At 37.9% G+C, this 18,142-nt stretch overlaps 1 protein-coding gene across 1 annotated transcript in view; it reads left to right on the forward strand.

Annotated features, from left to right (window-relative positions):
* CRB1 (crumbs cell polarity complex component 1) overlaps positions 1-18,142 on the forward strand; it is a 232,150-nt gene that overhangs the window by 78,911 nt on the left and 135,097 nt on the right. Inside the window, exon 3 of the mRNA XM_030302046.1 lies at positions 8,283-8,864. Coding sequence (XP_030157906.1) covers positions 8,283-8,864 — 582 coding nt within the window. The remainder of the gene's footprint in view (positions 1-8,282; positions 8,865-18,142) is intronic.

The raw sequence follows: 18,142 nt of genomic DNA on the forward strand, positions 1-18,142 counted from the left end.
GAAACTAAAATGCTCTTCCCCGAAATCACCTTGTAGTGTTTCTTTGTTCTGAATAAATATATTCTTCCCTATAATTAAGCTAACTTACCAAAATGGCTGCTTTCCAAGTATATTGAATTATTAGAAAATACACCCACACATACACACACACATACACAATACATTTAATGCTTGGGCATTCATCTCCTTTGAAACTGGTCAAATTAGTTTTTACTTCTCTGAAAAATATTTACATGTATATAAACATGTAAATTTATATATAATAATAGAGTGTAATATATATATATATATATAAGTATATACACACATATATATGTATAGATATACACAATACCAAAATAGCAAATACAATAAGAATTATGGTAACCATACAAATTTTCTTGTTTTCTCCTGAACAGAGATTTTCAAATTGCTATTCTCAGCCCCTAGGGCTCCTTGGAGTTGTCTTTAGAAAGGGCAGGAGGCTATGTGACTGGGCCACAAGGTCTCCTTCAACCTGAGCTGGTCCACATTACGATTTTGTATACTGGGATTACTCATATTTTCCTTGAAAGAGTACTGCTGTGCTTACAGAAAGAAAAGTCTGAAACCCACAATTCTAGAATTTCTTATAACAGCCAGTAGATGGCAAACTTTACTGCAAGGAAACAGTTTGGCAGACTATCTAAATTGGTCTGAAAATACCAATTGCACTTCATATCCAGTAGTTTCTTGCTCTGGATTTAAATTTTATATGAAAGTGGGGAACAAAATTCTCAATGGCCATTTCCCTGGGAATTAAACTCCTCCAATTATAGTTTTAAGTATTTTTATAAGTTTTGTTCTTAAGGTATTATTACAACGAAAATTACTTCATTGTTGACTAAGTGTTCGCACAATATACTAGGCACAATACAATAATATATATAGATGACAGATTTTTTCAATTAGGTGCACAAAACTGGAATAATTATAACCCTTACTTCATGACTTCATTGGGCTATGCATAGTTTATTTTTATTTCTTTAATTGGCTATTTAGGTATTTTTAATAAGGCAGTAAATTGCAAGTCCTTTGTAAGTTTGAAAAGTTATAATTTTCTTTTTGAGAGGCAGTTGTCTTTGCTTGTTTACTACAGTCCGCTCAAGTGTCAGTTAATAACGCCTAGGTCATAGGGGGCATTTCCAAGAGGTCCCATTAGCATCTTACCTACGGACACACCATAAACCCAGGAAGCAAGTGTGCAAACGGTGCCAATATTCCCATTCATCCTGGATGAGACCCAGGAAAAGCATGTGCTTGATAGATGATCTTGTCCAGAACGAGTACTGAAAACATAATTCAAGGTGTATGTGTGAACAAAGCGATGGGGGGTCAGTGTGCATGACCAAATTATAAATATCCATTTTTGCTTTTAAAAATATCTTTAGCAAATGTATTCTGTAATACTTTAAAAGTCTCTAAGCGTTGTAAGGGAAACACTAGTCCACTTTTTGCCATCCCCATTCCTGCTTCTTACTCCTAATGTGCATTCTCCAGAAGCAACTACTTAAAACTCTTTCAGTTCTTTCTTACGGTTTTTATTTATATACTTGTAAATACTAGGCTGAGATTTTCCCTTGCTTTTGATACTGGCATAATCTATTAGAATCCTACTATGCTAAAAGTAGATTTAATTTTCCCGTAGTTTTCAACTACACACACACACACACACACACACACACACACACACACCACAGCTCCGCTGCTTTGGTTAAATCATGTATTATTATCATTATTGGTATCACAAAGAACTCTCTGCAGTTACACAGTATATTATGATTTCATTTCCCATTTTGCGCAACCTTTTCCCTAGAATTAATACTAGGAATATTTTTAAAAAGTTTAGTTTTCCATTACTTCTCTATATGGTACTCTGCATTTTCCTTCTTGGAGCTCTGCTTTCTCTTTCAGCACTGGTTAATCTCTACGCTGGTAGCATACCTGTAGTACAGCAGGCAATTTTCAGTAAAATGTTCTGTTTCTTTATTAGAACGCTTGTATGCTAGATTCCATGTCTCTTTCTTGATTTACACTCCCACTTTCACGGAACCTATCTTCTAGAATCTTCCTGAAAAGCGAGTGTGTGAGGTGAAAATTTGAATTTCTGAATCTCTGTAAATATTTTTCTTCTCCCTTAACATTTGGTTGACAGTTTAGCTGGGCATAGAATTCTAATTTAGAAATTATTTTCTTTCAGGATTTTTAAGGCATGTTTCTAATGTCCCCTGGCTTCCAATGTTTCTGCTGATAAATCAGATGTTATTCTGATTTCTGATGCTTTGTAAATGAGTTATTCTCTGTTCCACCTCAGAAAAATGATGAGGTTTGCTGTGGATTTTTTAAAAATTATTTTCCTACAGCACTTAGTAGAAACTTTAAATCTATACACCTGTTTTTAATTATGGCAACAATTTCTGTATTTCTGTCATAATTTTAAATTCCTTCTCCCTCCTCTCCTTGCCTCCTTCCCCCTCCCACCCCATTTCCTTTCTTCTCTTATTTTGTTTTTCTTTTTTAATATTTTTAATGTTTATTTTTGAGAGATAGAGAGATAAGGCACAAGCAGGGGAAGGCAGAGAGAGAGGGAGACAGACTCTGAAGCAGGCTCCAGGCTCTGAGCTCGAACCCACGAACTGTGAGATCATGGCCTGTGCCGAAGTCGGATGCTCAGCCGACTGAGCCACCCAGGCACCCCTGTTCTCTTATTTTGAAACTCCTCCTTGAGTCGCTCTCTGGTTCCCTGTTGCTTCTACCTCCCCTTTCCAATCTGTAAGTATTTTTTTTCTAGCATCTGGTAGATTTTCCTCAAAATTACCTTTCAAGTAACTCAACTGGATTTTTCATTTCTACTACTGTATTTTTAATTGTAAAGACCTCTTTTGTTATCTAGAAGTTTACTCTAATAACTTCCTATACTTATTTCATTGCCGCAATATCCTCACTTAACTCTTTGAATATGTTAAACCTCAAAGTTTCATAATTTTTTGTCCACTCCCTAAATTGTCTTTGTCTCATCCAATTTACTTAAAAAATATTTTTTTGTGTGTGTGTTCTGTTCTTAGTGTTTTATCTTAAAGGGTTTTCTCCATCTGGTAATCTCATAAAAATATGTTTATATTAAATAAAGAGGTACTACTGTTTCTTAAGCTGATTAGTGGATACAAGGATGTTTGTTTATCATTATTTAAAGTATAATTGTAATAACATTTAAAGTATAATTAAAGGATAGCAATTCCCTATATGCATATATACACTTTACATATACTCATATATGTATTTGTTTAAAAAGAGCTATTGGAAAGTTCTTTTATTTCATGTTACAGGACTTTCTAGCTTACTAAATTTATTCTAGAGTGATTGGCCTGGGTCATTTCAATGGGGACACCCAATACCAATATCTGTAAGTATTTTCTTTTGGGCTCATCAAGAGAAATAATTATTTCCTGCTTAGGGAGTAAATCTGGCTGCTGGCATTTTTAGAACTGAATTAGAAATGAGGATGGGGAGGGTCTCACAATTCTGTATGTAGATATTCACTTCCCCCCCTTTTTATCAGACCAGAGCCAGCCACTCCCACATCACCAGCACTTGTGCCTTTGGCTTTGAATCGCCTTCATGGGGGAAGGGCAGTCATGTAGTTTCCTGGGATGAAAGATGGAACACGGGAATCTAACTGTACTTTTGGTAAGTTTTCCAAACAACCTTCCCATTTTCAGCACCACTTGAGTACTTGGAACCCCTAATTCCTGAAACTTTCTGGGGTTCCGCAGCATCAACTGGCTTGCTTCTGGGATTCTCTCACCTGGGATTTGCTTATTCTGGTATACTAAGTCTATTCCAACTCATCCATCTACAGACGAGCTTCCACTTACATGTATGAGTGTATGTATATGTGTATTTATTGCTGTCCCCTCAACCTTCCTTCTGGATCTTGTGAGTATGACGATTTCATTCCTTCTTGTCCTTTTTTTTTTTTGCCCCTAGGACTGTTTCTATGTGTTATTTATTGAGGTATAATTTACATACAATAAAATTCACCCAATTTCAGTGGCAAACACATATGGTCAATAGCTATTACTACAATCATGATATAGAATGTTTCCACAGAAACTCTTTACAATTAGTTCCCTTCACCCACCTCCATTCCCTGGTGACCACTGAGCTGCTTTCCATCCTTGTAACTTTGCCTTCTCTAAAATGTCTACATGTCTCATAAAATTGAATCATCCAGCAGATAGTCTTTGTGTCTGGTTTCTCTTAATTAACGTAATACTTTAGAGATTCCTCCATGTTGTTCACTGGGCCAGTAATTTGCCCATTTTATTCCTGAGTAGTAGTCCAATGTGTGATATATTAAAATTTACTTACCAACTGATGAACATTTGGGGTTTTTCCAGTGTCAGCCATTATGAATAAAGCTGCTATGAGTTTTGCAAGCAAGGTTTTGTGTGGATATTATGTGTTCATTTTCTTGGGGGAAATATCTAGGTGTGGGATTCCTGAATAAGTGTATGTTTAAATTAATAAGACACGTTGAAACTTTTTTCCAAAGTGGCTATGCCGTTTTGTATTCCCTCCAGCCACATATGAGATATGTGACTGATAGAGCAGTACAACAACAGTAAAAATAGTCTTTTAAGGTATGATGCATTACTAAAGATAAAAAGGATATTTTATGCCTATGAGGGTCAAGCCAGCAGGACAATGTAACCATGTTAAATTTCTATGACACAGGAATATAGTTTCAGAATATAGAAGTGAAAACTGTCAGAACTAAAATGAGAAATAGAAAAATTCATATTCACTGTCAGAGATTTCAATGCATCAGTCTCAACGAAGAGAAGCAGAAAAAGCCCCAACGTTATAGAAGTTCTGAATAACACAGTTAGCAATTTGATATAATTGAGTTTTACAGATTTTCCATAGTTCAAAGAAGAAAGAAATCACCATGAAAATCGGAAAATATTTTTATTTGAATAACATTGAAAAGAAATCACACGAAATGCAGTAAAGCGGTGCTTACACAGAAATTTTGTCTTAAATCAATAAATTAGAAAGAATGCCTGAAAAAGTAAATAACAAGCTAAACTGCTTAATTCTTAGTAGAATTAAGAAAATAAAAATGTAAAAGCAGAAATCTAGGACAGAAAACAAGATCTTCTGGAGAAACTATACAAAGTCAAAGGCCAATATTTGAAAACACTAATATAACTGGTAACACACAGGCAAGAATGATTAGTTACTGAGAGACAGAGACAGAGACAGAGACAGAGAGACAGAGAGGACTTGAATAAGACTTCCATTTTTTCCACACCCTGTGAGCACCTAGTAATGCCAATTTTTGTCACTTGCTCTTTCTAGTGGGTAAGTAGTGATACTGTTTTTAATTTCTGTTTCCCTGATGGCAAATAATGTTGAGTATTTTTCAATGTGCTTATTTGTTATCCCTTCATGTCTTTCATGAATTTTGGAAAGGAACAGAATAAAACACTTAATGCAAATAGCATCATGTTTACATCAGAAACCCTACCCAGTAAGTATCCTAACTTCCAAAACAATACAGCAAAAAGAAATGGACTTTAGAACCAAACAAATCAGAGATTCAAATCCTTCCTCTCTTTGACACCATCCAAATGACTTAGTCCTTACAAAGCTTAGCTTTCCATCTGTAAAACGCTTTACACAAATATTGTTAGAAATCTATTTTAAAAGTTGCATTGGAAAGGCATTGGGTATAAATGCCAATTTCCTTCTCTGTCTTCCCACACTAATTCTTTATTTCATGGCTTCAGTGATAATGCTTGATGATTAATGAAGGAAACAACCATCAGCATCACCATCACCACTAACAAAATAAACAAAACAAAAATAAATGGAAAACCAAATTTCATCAATGCCTTCCCTTGCTGGTGCAGTTAAGAGGACAGCTTGGACAGTATTCAACTGAGTTTTTTCAGCTTGGACACAAGAACTTTAAATGCTTCCAAAAGTTTGAACTTATTAAATATTTCTTCATATCCCTCCCCATTTCCTGCCCCACACCCTCTCACAATTTTCTTAGTATTGCCAAGAATGCCAATACCCCTCATGCGTTAGTTCTTTTGTGTGCAAATAATATCTTTCCTCCCCTTGCATTCATAAAAAAAAAAAAAAAAAAAAAAAAATCTCAAGTACCTTTTCTTCAGTGAGGCTTTTCCTGGTATGCTTTCCCTGACACATGTGATTTCACAGCACCCTTCCATGTTTCGGTTGTGACATGTTCCCCCTTCCTTCCAATATGTATGGACACATGTTACGTGATGAGTAATATTGCAGACCCAGGAAATACAGACAAGGTTTCCTCCTTTCCTCCAAAGAACTAACATTCCAATGAAGAAAACAGAAAACAAACATATACAGAAAAAAATAACAGCATATGTAACATAGCAAATAAAACAACAAAATTTAGAAAAGGAGTTCAGAGAAAGCTCTCAGGAAGTGACACTGCAGCTAAGACATGGCATTTGAAGATGTGATAGGAAAGCCAGCATCTGAAAAAAACAAAAAGACTAAAACTAAAGTAAAAGGATGATTAGTTGAGTTTTCTCATAGGGAGTAGAAAATGTTGGCTCTCTGATCAACCCTCCTGATAATATATAAGCATATGTTAATTTCTCTTTCTTTCTTTCTTTTCTTCTTCTTCTTCTTCTTCTTCTTCTTCTTCTTCTTCTTCTTCTTCTTCACTGTTTATTTATTTTTGAGAGAGAGAGGGAGACAGAGTGAGAGCAGGGGAGGGCAGAGAGACAGGGAGACACAGAATGTGAAGTAAGCCCCCAGGCTCTGAACTGTCTGCACAGAGCCCAATGTGGGGCTCAAACTCACCAACGGTGAGATCATGACCTGAGCCGAAGTCAGACGCTCAACTGACTGAGCCACCCAGGTGCCCTTATAAGCATATGTTAACTTTCTATGTGTAGGCACTGGAGGAAAATTGTTGGCTGCCAGAAAGACTCCAGAGAAGATAATTATGAAAATATTCTCAATCTTGTACGACACACCAGTCCATCATTTCTTTTAAGTATCTTCTCATCACCCTGCTTGTGGCCACACCAGGTTACAAGAATCACCTCTTCTTTTGCAGGAAGAGAGGGAAAAGATTTGTCATTACATATTTCTCAAAGTTTGCACACTATTTTCTCCCAACAACAGTTGATTTATGTCTCATATCCTAAGAGCAAACTCCCCGTTTTGTAACTTTTTTTTATTACAAGCCTGTACTGTTGCCACTCTTATATTTGCGAGCAATACTGAGAGAAAGAAAGTAAAAATAAGAGAATGATATAGTAGATGAATCCACATGCAAGACAGTGTTTCATGGGAAAATACAATTGAGTTGAGAAATCATAAGTCTTCTCAGTATACACGATTGAGAAAATAACTATGCTATGATCATAATCTATGCATATTTGGGGACAACCTATATGCATATACATAGCTAATGAGTTTGTCAACAAATTAAAGAATTATTGTTTTTCTGTTGGTTATTATTCCGATTAGAATTTCAAAAAAATGTATCCCTAGAACAGAGACGCATATAAAAACACAAGTCCATAGGAAAATAAAAGTGCATGAACTTGACTACATCTGTTTCCTTGCAGAGGGATTTATTTAATCTGTCATCTGTAAACTGTACATAGTAACACTGTGTTGCTATGAGGGTTAGAATAATATATGTGAAATACCTGGCAAGCCTTCAATAAATAGTTGGCCTTCTATCCTCTTTTAGTATTTTCATCTTCCTATGCTTTTCTTTTTAGAATACAAAGGGTAACTGTGACAAAGCAGTCATAAACTGAGTCATTCATTTGAATATTAGTTTTAGTTAGGCAATATATTCAGAGACAATTTTGTACGTCATTTCCCAGTATATTCCAGGATGCTCCACGGGAGAATGTGAATTTCAAAAATGTGTGTGTGTGAGACAACTTAACAGTTGCTTCAATGCATTCCATTGCTCCCTTGGCCCCAAGAAAGGGAGGTGGAGGAAAAGCAAAGAATCTGAAACCAGCTACTTTTATTTCTCATTACCAACTATATGACAAACCATCATTAATGAAAGACCTCATCATTGGACATCATTTGCTAAAACTCATCATTAGAATGCAGCCAACTGTATTTCATTAATGAGTTTCTTTGAGATGCGTGGAAGCAGAAAGAAGATCTTTATTTTTACCCTCAGCCATTTATTTGTAAACATCTTGACATCTTTTATTTCCTTCTAGATTCCTCTGGCAATAAAAATGACACCAGGTGCCTTGCAAGTTCTTGCCGAAACAATTCTACATGCAGTAATACTTCAAAGGACAACAGTTGCCACTGTTCGGACACAGCGATTGATTTGGACAAAGACTGTGACAACACGAAAGACCCATGCTTCTCCAATCCCTGTCAAGGAAATGCCACATGTGTGAATACCCCAGGAGAAAGGAGCTTTCTCTGCAAATGTCCTCCTGGTTTTAGTGGGACAACCTGTGAAACTGCCATTGTTTTCTGTGGCACAAGCTCCTGCCAACACGGAGGTGTTTGCCATCAGGACCCTGTTCACCCCGTCTGCATCTGCCCAGAAGGATATGCTGGAAGATTCTGTGAAAAGGGTCATGATCCGTGTGCTTCCAGCCCTTGCCACAACGGAGCCGTGTGCCAGGATGGGATGGATGGCTATTCCTGCTTCTGTGTCCCAGGGTATCAGGGCAGGCACTGTGAGCTGGAAGTGGATGAATGTGTCTCAGATCCCTGCAAGAATGAAGCTACATGCCTCAATGAGATAGGAAGATACACTTGTATCTGCCCCCATGATTATTCTGGTAAGTGCTATCACGTTTGAATACCAGAGGACGTAATCAGCTTTCCCTTTCTTTAATATGACAGAAGCAGAGGTGACTTTTTGTCTTAGCCGCTTGTTTATGAATATGGTCTTGGCAGGAATTAGAAAGCATCCTAGACTACTAAAAGTCCACTGGGCTTAACCATTTGCCAGATGTCACTGTTGTCGTTTTAAATAGAGCCCTTACATTATTTAAATCTGAAGTTCAGTCTAGATTTAGTGGGCCCTATGAGGCCTAGCTTTCCAGGTCAGGGCACTTCAAGTTTCGTCAAGAGAAGATTCCTTTTGTCTTAGCTAAAGTGTGCCTATCAGCTAATGTCCAAAGCCTGACATTGCAGCCAACCGGGAAAGCAGGCCATGGACGGATACATGTTAGTGGGTTCTAAGGTGTGATCAACAGATCAGTGATGGCAAGGCTGATGTAATATGGTAAATGAGTTAAACCACAATTTTATTAATAAAGAAGTCACTTCTTGTTTAATTTCTTGGAAACAGTAAATAATAGTACCTCATAGCTATTCACCAAGTTTCTGTTGAGGTGGTATTTCAGTACAGAGTAACGAGTTGACCATTCATTCCCTAAAAGGTTACATGTTATTTATTACCTTCTCTGCTCCCTGTCCTCCAGAACCAGTTACCCATTTAGGTCATTTCTTCATGGTGACCATCTCTGATGCACTGTTTCACTCTCTGGATTCTCTACACTAATCCATGCTTTCTCCCATTCATTCATTCTGACTTCTGCTCGCCACTTTCCTGTGCTTCCTGACTCACCTCGTTGTGACATTTTTCACATTTTAATGCCACATTTCCCTTATCGCTTGCCACTTTTATAACCTCCCATGGTACTTGAATTTCAACTTGCCTTCTCTCAACGCTTTCACGCTTACTTCTTTTTCTTGTCATTCTTTTTCCATGTATGTTAAGTAATATAATTATTTGTAAAGTATTTCTCTTCAAAATGTATACCAGTATGTCATTTTTCTAATATTACACATTCTGGAAACATCTCTTATAAAATAGCCATTTCCCTAGTTGCTCTGACGTGAAATTTGCTCCCTTTCCCTCAATCCTCACCTAAAACGAATGTTCAAAATCTATCTGGACATCCAACATGTCTTCCAAATTGAGCTTATCCACTCTGTTACCAGTACCTTGGCTCATGTCCTCATTATCTTGTGTATACTTACTATACAACCTCCTAGATTCTATTTCCAGCCTCTGCCTTCTCCAGGTTGTTCTGAACAGTGCCTCTGAAATCATCCTTCTACAATAGATCCGAGTGTGCCATTCCCTTCTGAAGAAACCTGAGAGCTTCCCACCACACGAGAATAATTTTCACGTCTCATTAAAAACCCTCCACAATTTGTCCCTTACATTGTAATCGTATCTCCACACCTCCTTCCACCAGAGCATTCCATTTCCTGAATTGTCTTCATCTTCTGTTCAAATGGTTTCCCTCCCTCCCTCCCTCAATTCAGTGTCTACTCTGTGACGTTCTGTACTTTCAGTACTTCATTCAACTCTCGCCTAACTCAAGAAGCATTTCTGATTTACCATCTGCTGAAATAACACTTTTAACTTCAATAGTAATTATTTATCACTTCCGTAGTGGTTTGCGCCTCTATTCGTGAACTTTGTCCTGTTCTTCAGAGATCTGTGTTTTTGTCTCGTCCCACTGAAGTATTACTTCCTAAAGGACAGAAGTCATGTATTATGTTTATGCTTTAACTCATCAGTCCTTTTTGGGTATTTATTATATGTCAGTCATTGTATTAAGAGAAGGCACTATTCCCAAAGTGCCCAGCATAGCCAATAATGGCTGCTTAATAAACTGTTACTGAATTGTTTTAAATTTTTTTTTTTAACGTTTATTTATTTTTGGGACAGAGAGAGACAGAGCATGAACGGGGGAGGGGCAGAGAGAGAGGGAGACACAGAATCGGAAACAGGCTCCAGGCTCTGACCCATCAGCCCAGAGCCTGACGCGGGGCTCGAACTCCCAGACCGCGAGATCGTGACCTGGCTGAAGTCGGACGCTTAACCGACTGCGCCACCCAGGCGCCCCTGTTACTGAATTGTTTTAATTTTCTAAATTTTTCCATATATTTCTGGACACCCTGTGTGGTAATGAAACTGAGGTAAACATATTAAGAGTTTACTTTCTCTATGCTTTGTGTTGGTAGAATGCTGTGTAAGTGGAAAATTATTTTATTGATTGCCTTTAATTACAGTACTAAGCTAAAAGTTATGAGGAACAGTAAAGGGGGTTATAAGACAGTACTCATACGTGAAAAGCTCCTTATCTATATGCCACGTCATCATGTCTATTTTTTTAAAACTGAGTTACAGCAATTGAATTTCAATGTTTAAAAATTTTGATTAAAAAAAAATAAACTTTTGTGGGGCTGGTGTGGGATTGCTTTTGTTTATAATGGACACATTTAAAACCCACTATGGTTTAATTAAGAGTGTATCTTCTATTTCCTGCTGCTAGTACAATATTGCGAATGACTGAAAGAAGCAGACATGAGATCAAAGAAATGTTTCAGCCATTTTAGCTACAGTGTTCTTAAATAGTCTCATAATGGCAAAACACAGCTTGAGAAATGATGTTTTACAAGGTATGTTTTTATTTTTTACATTTCAATTAATTGGATTGTAATGAATCCTTTCAGTGGCATAAATTTAGGCATAAAAGATGTCAAGAGTATATTCCAAATGGGAAATATAGTAAAATTCCATTATAAGACATTTTACTCTACAACGAATTAATTTATACTGTGGATAAATCGTATCCCTGCTGGGCCCCATGAAAATGAATGCCTTTTTCTCACCATAACGTTAGCTCAAAGCCCACAATGAGGTCACCTCCCTTGTCCAAACCCTGGTATAATAGAGTTGTTCCCTATTTGACTACGTTTTTCTCTTGCCCTCTAAGAAGTCAACTAACTTTTATTATTTTAGCTCTGTTGACATAAATATAACTTGCTTGCAGAGTTTAAGTGACAGACTCATCAGGCAGTAAGAATTATGTCTGATATTAGCTGGTTAGGCTTATTCGGACACAAAGGTGTGATTTTCGTCTTGATCACCAATCTCCACAAGTAAAATAGCCTGCATTCTGGGAGCTCATCAGTGGTTCCCAGCCCTGACTAGGCATTAGCCATTACCCAGGGAGATCTGAAACAAAGATGCTCAGATTCCACCTTCAGAGAGTCAAATTTTATTGACGATTCTAATGTATAGGTAGGGCTGGGAGCCAGGAGTTTGGTTTATGTGAACTTAATTTAGAAACTTTTCTTGCAATATCCCATCATTTAGACCCACAAGGAGGCTTGCTTTGCTTCAGCGCTATCCCATGGCGACCAGTGTTTGTGGTAATGAATGAGGAACCCAAAGAAGGTCTATAGGACCAAGGCCAATTAATGAGAAACCCAAAGAAGGTCTCTAGGACCAAGGGAAAAGCTGGAGTTGGGAAGGGAAGAAGACTATTAGTAATCAGCATGGATGCATAGATGCTCTGCCTGAACCCAGACCTCCCAATGAATCCTGGAAACTACTATAATAACCCAGCTGCCGTGTGCTACATCCAAATTTAGAGGATCATAAAGAACCTGGCTTACAGGAAAAAGCCTGTGCTCCTCAGTGCAGCAAAGTAAGAAAACATAATAAATTTTAAAAGACAGAGAGAGGGAGAAGAGGGAAAAGAGCAGTAGCCCGCGGAGAGGGGGTTCACACTGCGGGAATCCTTCTCTGTGCACGCCACTGTGCTTCCTACGTGGTGATTCATGAACTGCAGAAATAGGCTCAGAGAGAGGCAGAGCTGGTGAGAAAATGCCAGGCATAAGCAAAAACTCCAACTTAAGCAGAAAGGAAGCAGCTGCAGACTTTTTGAATGGAAAGAATACATGAGCTCGTAGCTGCTTTTAGTTCAAGTTTATGCAGTGTACCGTTCTTTCACTGAGGGCTTTCTTAAAATTAGCAGATTGACAAATGAACAGTTTTCATGTTAAGGTGCCTGAAGCATGAGAAAAATGGGGCTACAAGAGGGCAGGACCAGGCCAATCTGATGCATGATGAAGCAAAACAGTGTGGGAAAATATCTTATTTCCTTCATTAAAAAATAGGTCTTTGGCACAAAAATAATCTTTTGGAAAATAAGAAAACACCATTAAATTTACTTATTGATTGCAAGATGCATCTTTATTTCAAGGATGACAACATACGCAAAATTCATTTTATATTCACGAAAATGTGTTAGTGTATGGAGACTAGTTAGAAGACTAGTTAGCACATGGAGAGACTACTCAGTTAGAAACCCATCCAGACCAGGGATAAGACATTAGGACCTGGCCAGGAAGAGTGACTGCAGGATGAATGGGAAGGTAGGTGTAGGGCTCACTAAGAAGACGGCTCACTTGGCATTTATTAAAGCCAGAATATTTCCAAGCTTATTTTATCCAAGCAAAACTTGAAATCTCTAACATGAAAAATAAGAATGCATTAAAAGTCCAATTGCCTATTCCAGCTCAATGAACTTATTTCTATCAGTGGTTCTCAAACTTTTAGCATGCATCAGACTCACCCAGAGAGCTTATTATAATACAGGTTCTGGGGCACCTGGGTGGTTCAGTCAGTTAAGCGTCTGACTCTTGATTTCAACTCAGGTCATGGTCTCACAGTTCTTGGGATTGAGCCCCACACCAGGCTGACAGTGTAGAGCCTTCTTGGGATTCTCTCTCCCTTTCTCTCTGCCCCTCTCACTGCCCACCCCCATCAAAAATAAATAGATAAAGTTTAAAAATACAGTTTCTGATTCAGTAGATTTGTGGTGGGGTCCGTGCATTTTTAACAAGTTCCCATGCAATACTGATGCTGATCTTCTGCTGGTTTGGGGACCACACTTTGAGAAACCACTGATGTAGACAATTATGTGCATTTTCATGTGACAACACAAAGGTGTCTGTGTGTGTGTGTATGTGTGCAGTATTTTTTGCTAGTAACAGTCCTGGATAGATGATATGGATAAAAATAAGTATCTGTTGAGGGGCGCTTGGGCGGCTTATAGGTTGAGCATCTGACTTCGGCTCAGGTCATGATCTCACAGTTCGTGTTTTCGAGCCCTGCTTTGGGCTCAGAGCCTGGAGTCTGCTTCGGATTCTGTGTCTCCCTCTCTCTCTGCCCCTCCCTGGCTTACACTCTGTCTCTCTCCCTCTCAAAAATAAATAAATATTAAAAGAATAAAAAATAAATAAGTATCTGTTGAATTCACCCAGCCATTAATGTTGTCAAAACACACAGACACCCGTATACACTCAGGTGTGTATATAGATTGAGTTCCTGCAACGTGCCAAGCATTGTTATAGGCTCTGTAAATATAAGAATAAAGAGGTGATGAAAAAGTCCTCTTCCATCTTAGAGGGAAGAGACAGACATGTATAAAATAGTAATAAATAAAATACATAGTAGGTTAGGTGGTGATAAGCACAGTGGAGAAAAGTAAAACAAATAAGGGGAATTAGGAACTGAACTTCAGGTACAATGACCAGGGAAGGCTCTACTAAAAAGGTTACACATGAATAAAATTCTAGATAGGTAAGGAAGGGAGTTAGCCAATGTCTTCTGGAATAGCATCCAGGCAGAGGAACAGCAGATGTGAAGGCCCTTAGGTAAAGAGTACTGGAAAGTCTGAGAAGCAGCAATGAAGCTGATGTGACAGGAATGGAGCGAGCAAGGAGAAGACATAATAGGGTCAGACTATTGGGGCTTGTGGGCGGCTGGAAGGACTTTCTCTCTTGTTCTTAATAAGATGGGAAGTTGTTGGATAGTTTTGAGCAGAGGACTGGAATGATTTGACTTACATTTTAAGAAAATCACTCTCCTTGTTATGTTGAGTATATACTGAAGGGGGTTGTTAGGGTAGCATCAGAGCGCCCAATAATACAATAGTCCAAGTGAATGGACTATTATTACATGGGAAAGAACAAAATAAAAGTATCAAGTGTTAACACCTTTCCCCCCTTTAACATTTAATTAAGATGGGAATGAACACAGAAGGATCATGATCATGCAAAGAAAACGTGAGCATACCTTCCCTGACCTGCTCTCTATTGCCCTCTGGTGGGAGGTCTAGATTATTAGGACAGGTCTATTCAGAATAGTTCCAACAACAGTGTTCCTCAGTAGTTTGTATCAACCATATTTTCATACAGTCTTTCACAGGCACACTTGAAACTTATTCTACGCCTTTGAATTACATATAAATTACTCATTTATAATTTCCTATCAGACCTTCTTCTATTAAAGGCTCCCAGTCCCAGCTTTTTATATTCTTCTCTGTGCCTTCTCCAATATTCCTCATCCGTTCTGACAGACTAACAGGTATGATGTCACTAACTCTGACAGTCATTGGCACTAACCCTGCCATTACAGTAGCATTTATCAAAAGCACAATTTGAATTTCAGGCAATGAGGAGATTTGAATCTAGGCTTAATGTTCTATCTTCTCTAAATATATTTTTGATCAATTAAATACTTTTTTAATACCATTTTTCTATGACAATTCATATAGATAACTTAATGGTGATGAAAATAATTTGGGGGAAATAAAAGTATTGTGTATCATAAAATATAAGCTTTTTCAAGAGAAAAATTGTTATTATCATTATGATTACCATTATTATTGAAAGTTTTTGCTGATTACAAAGTTAACAAATAAACCATTTGATGAACTTAAGTCAATTTATTGGGAATAATTATTAACAGTCCATATTTATATAAAGATATACAATATGTAAGACATGAATTTTTTAAAATCTTTTTAATGTTTATTTTTGAGAGAGAAAGAAAGAGACAGAGAGCAAGCCAGGGAGGGGCAGAAAGAGGGAGACACAGAATCCAAAGCAGGCTCCAGGCTCTGAGCTGTCAACACAGAGCCCGACACGGGGCTCAAACTCACAGACCATGAGATCATGACCTGAACCGAAGTCGGACACTTAACCAGCTGAGCTACCCAGGCTCCCCCGCTGTAAGACATGAGTTTAAAGGACACTTAAATATTGTTTCTGTGAGCATCTATCTAAATACCTCACATTTTACTCACCACATAATATATATATTCATAACAAATATCTTTCACACCCAAAAGGCAAATAATGGGTAGCAGGCAAAAGAAAACATTTGGATTTCATGGGTTGTATCTTCATGTTATCAAAGGAAAATGACTGTTCTTCTATATGCTCTTAATGATGAAACTGATCATTTCTGTAGTGTCATATAAAAGAAAATTCACACGTATTCTGGCTTTTGCTCAGAACTAGAGCCATCTGAAACAGTTTTATGAAGAAATGAAGTTTCTGGCTTTGACAAGCGTTTGTTGAATGAGCGCACAAAGTAACAAATACTATTCACTCAGCAAATATTCAGGACATGCTTCCTTGGCACTGGACATTGTGCCAGACCACGGAGACATAAAAATGACGAGGACAAAATTTATCCCTGACGAAATACTCACAGTTTACCCTGGGAGAAGGCAGGCAAACAAAACTTACAATCGCTCTCTGACCAGAATGCTGACGCAGCACAAAGAAAGGAGCCAATGACGCTGCTTCGGATCAGGAAAATCTTCACAGAAAAGGTGGCCTACGAGCAGAGCAGAGCAGCAATGCATTTCGTTCAGGATGTTCAACTGAAACTTCGGCCCTCTGACTACATTTATTAGTACTTTTATTGTATGAATAAGAACGAGCTGAAGAGCAAGGGAGAAGGACTGCAGAGGGTTTACGAGGGGTGAATGTCTCTTCTGTCATCTTTGCTTTGACGGCTGGTTTGTGGTTTAGCGAGTACAGTGAATGGCGTGCTCCATTTTAAACCCCCTCTGTCTGACTACTGCTCTTAGTGATTTCCTAGCCATCAGCAGGGTGGGTGTGCGGGTCTGAGTGAGGAGGGGATGAGCCAAAATATATGTAGTAATATGAAGAATGGGTGTAGTGGAAAGGCTGTGGAATTTGAGAGCAGAAGACAGGGCTCCCAGTCCCAGCTTTGATGTGTTCTAGTGGTTTCTAAGAAAGTGCTTTGATATTGATAAATAGTTCTGAGCTTCTGGGTCCTCACTCTAACATACAGGCATAATATCAACTAACTCTCAGGGTCACGGTGGCAATGAAATGATTTACTGAAAGTTTTCCCATAAACTATGAAGCCATGAAAATGCGGGCTGTCACTATTTTAGTATCTTCAAATATTGCTGCTAGTATAAATGCTAGTGTTTAACAATCTTTACCTATACTTTTTATAGGTATCCTTTTCTTATACTGAATTGCTTTCTTTTTGGAATATATTAGAACCATACTCAGTAACAGATTAACTGAGATCATAATCTCTGTGCTCTATTTACATGTTTAAATGGGAAAGTTGCCATATGTGTAGGCAAGGATTTAATTTCTGAAGCCACCATATCATAAAACCAAGAAGTTAAGAATGTATTAATACTATAACATTTCAAATATTCAGGAATGACAATTATCCTAATAAACAAAAGCACAAGAAAGATATTTGTTATGATTAAAACATTATAATGACAGAAGTGTGAAATGTAGAACATTGGCATAGTTAGCACAAAATGCAACTATTACGATTTTCCTATTATGATCCCAAGGAACTTCAAAATTAAGCAAGATAGAAACCATTTATAAAAGTAAGAGTGTTTTTCAAACATAGCATCTTGGAGACTTTGAAATGAGTTACTCTGAATTAAGCTTTATATATATCTTACCAATGTTACATACTAAAAATACACAGATACATACATATTAAATATAGGCTACTATTGAGGAAGTCATGCATATTAACTAGGAATATATTTTATTTATTTATTTACTTTTGAGAGAGAGAGAGCGCGCGCCAGTGAGCGAGGGGCAGAAAGAGAGAGAATCACATGAGGGGCAGAGAGAGAGGGAGACCGAGAGAATCCTGGGCAGGGCTCAGGTTCACCCATATGGGGCCCCAACTCATGAACCGTGAGACCCTAAGTAGGATACCCAACCGACTGAGCCACCCAGGCACCCCAGGGATGTGTTTTAAAATAAAATGATGTCTTTTGACATGTTCTGAGATTTATGATAGGAGTAAAGTGGGAGGAAGAGCATCCAGGTGGATTTAGAAAAAAAAAATGTGTGGAGAAGAAGAAAGGGTGAGTTAGTACTGGGAGAAGCGGCAGGCATGGGGAAGCAGAGTATTTCCGCAGACAACCTTACC

The sequence above is a fragment of the Lynx canadensis genome, chromosome F1 (genome assembly GCF_007474595.2).
Source record: "Lynx canadensis isolate LIC74 chromosome F1, mLynCan4.pri.v2, whole genome shotgun sequence".
Lineage (NCBI taxonomy): Eukaryota > Metazoa > Chordata > Mammalia > Carnivora > Felidae > Lynx > Lynx canadensis.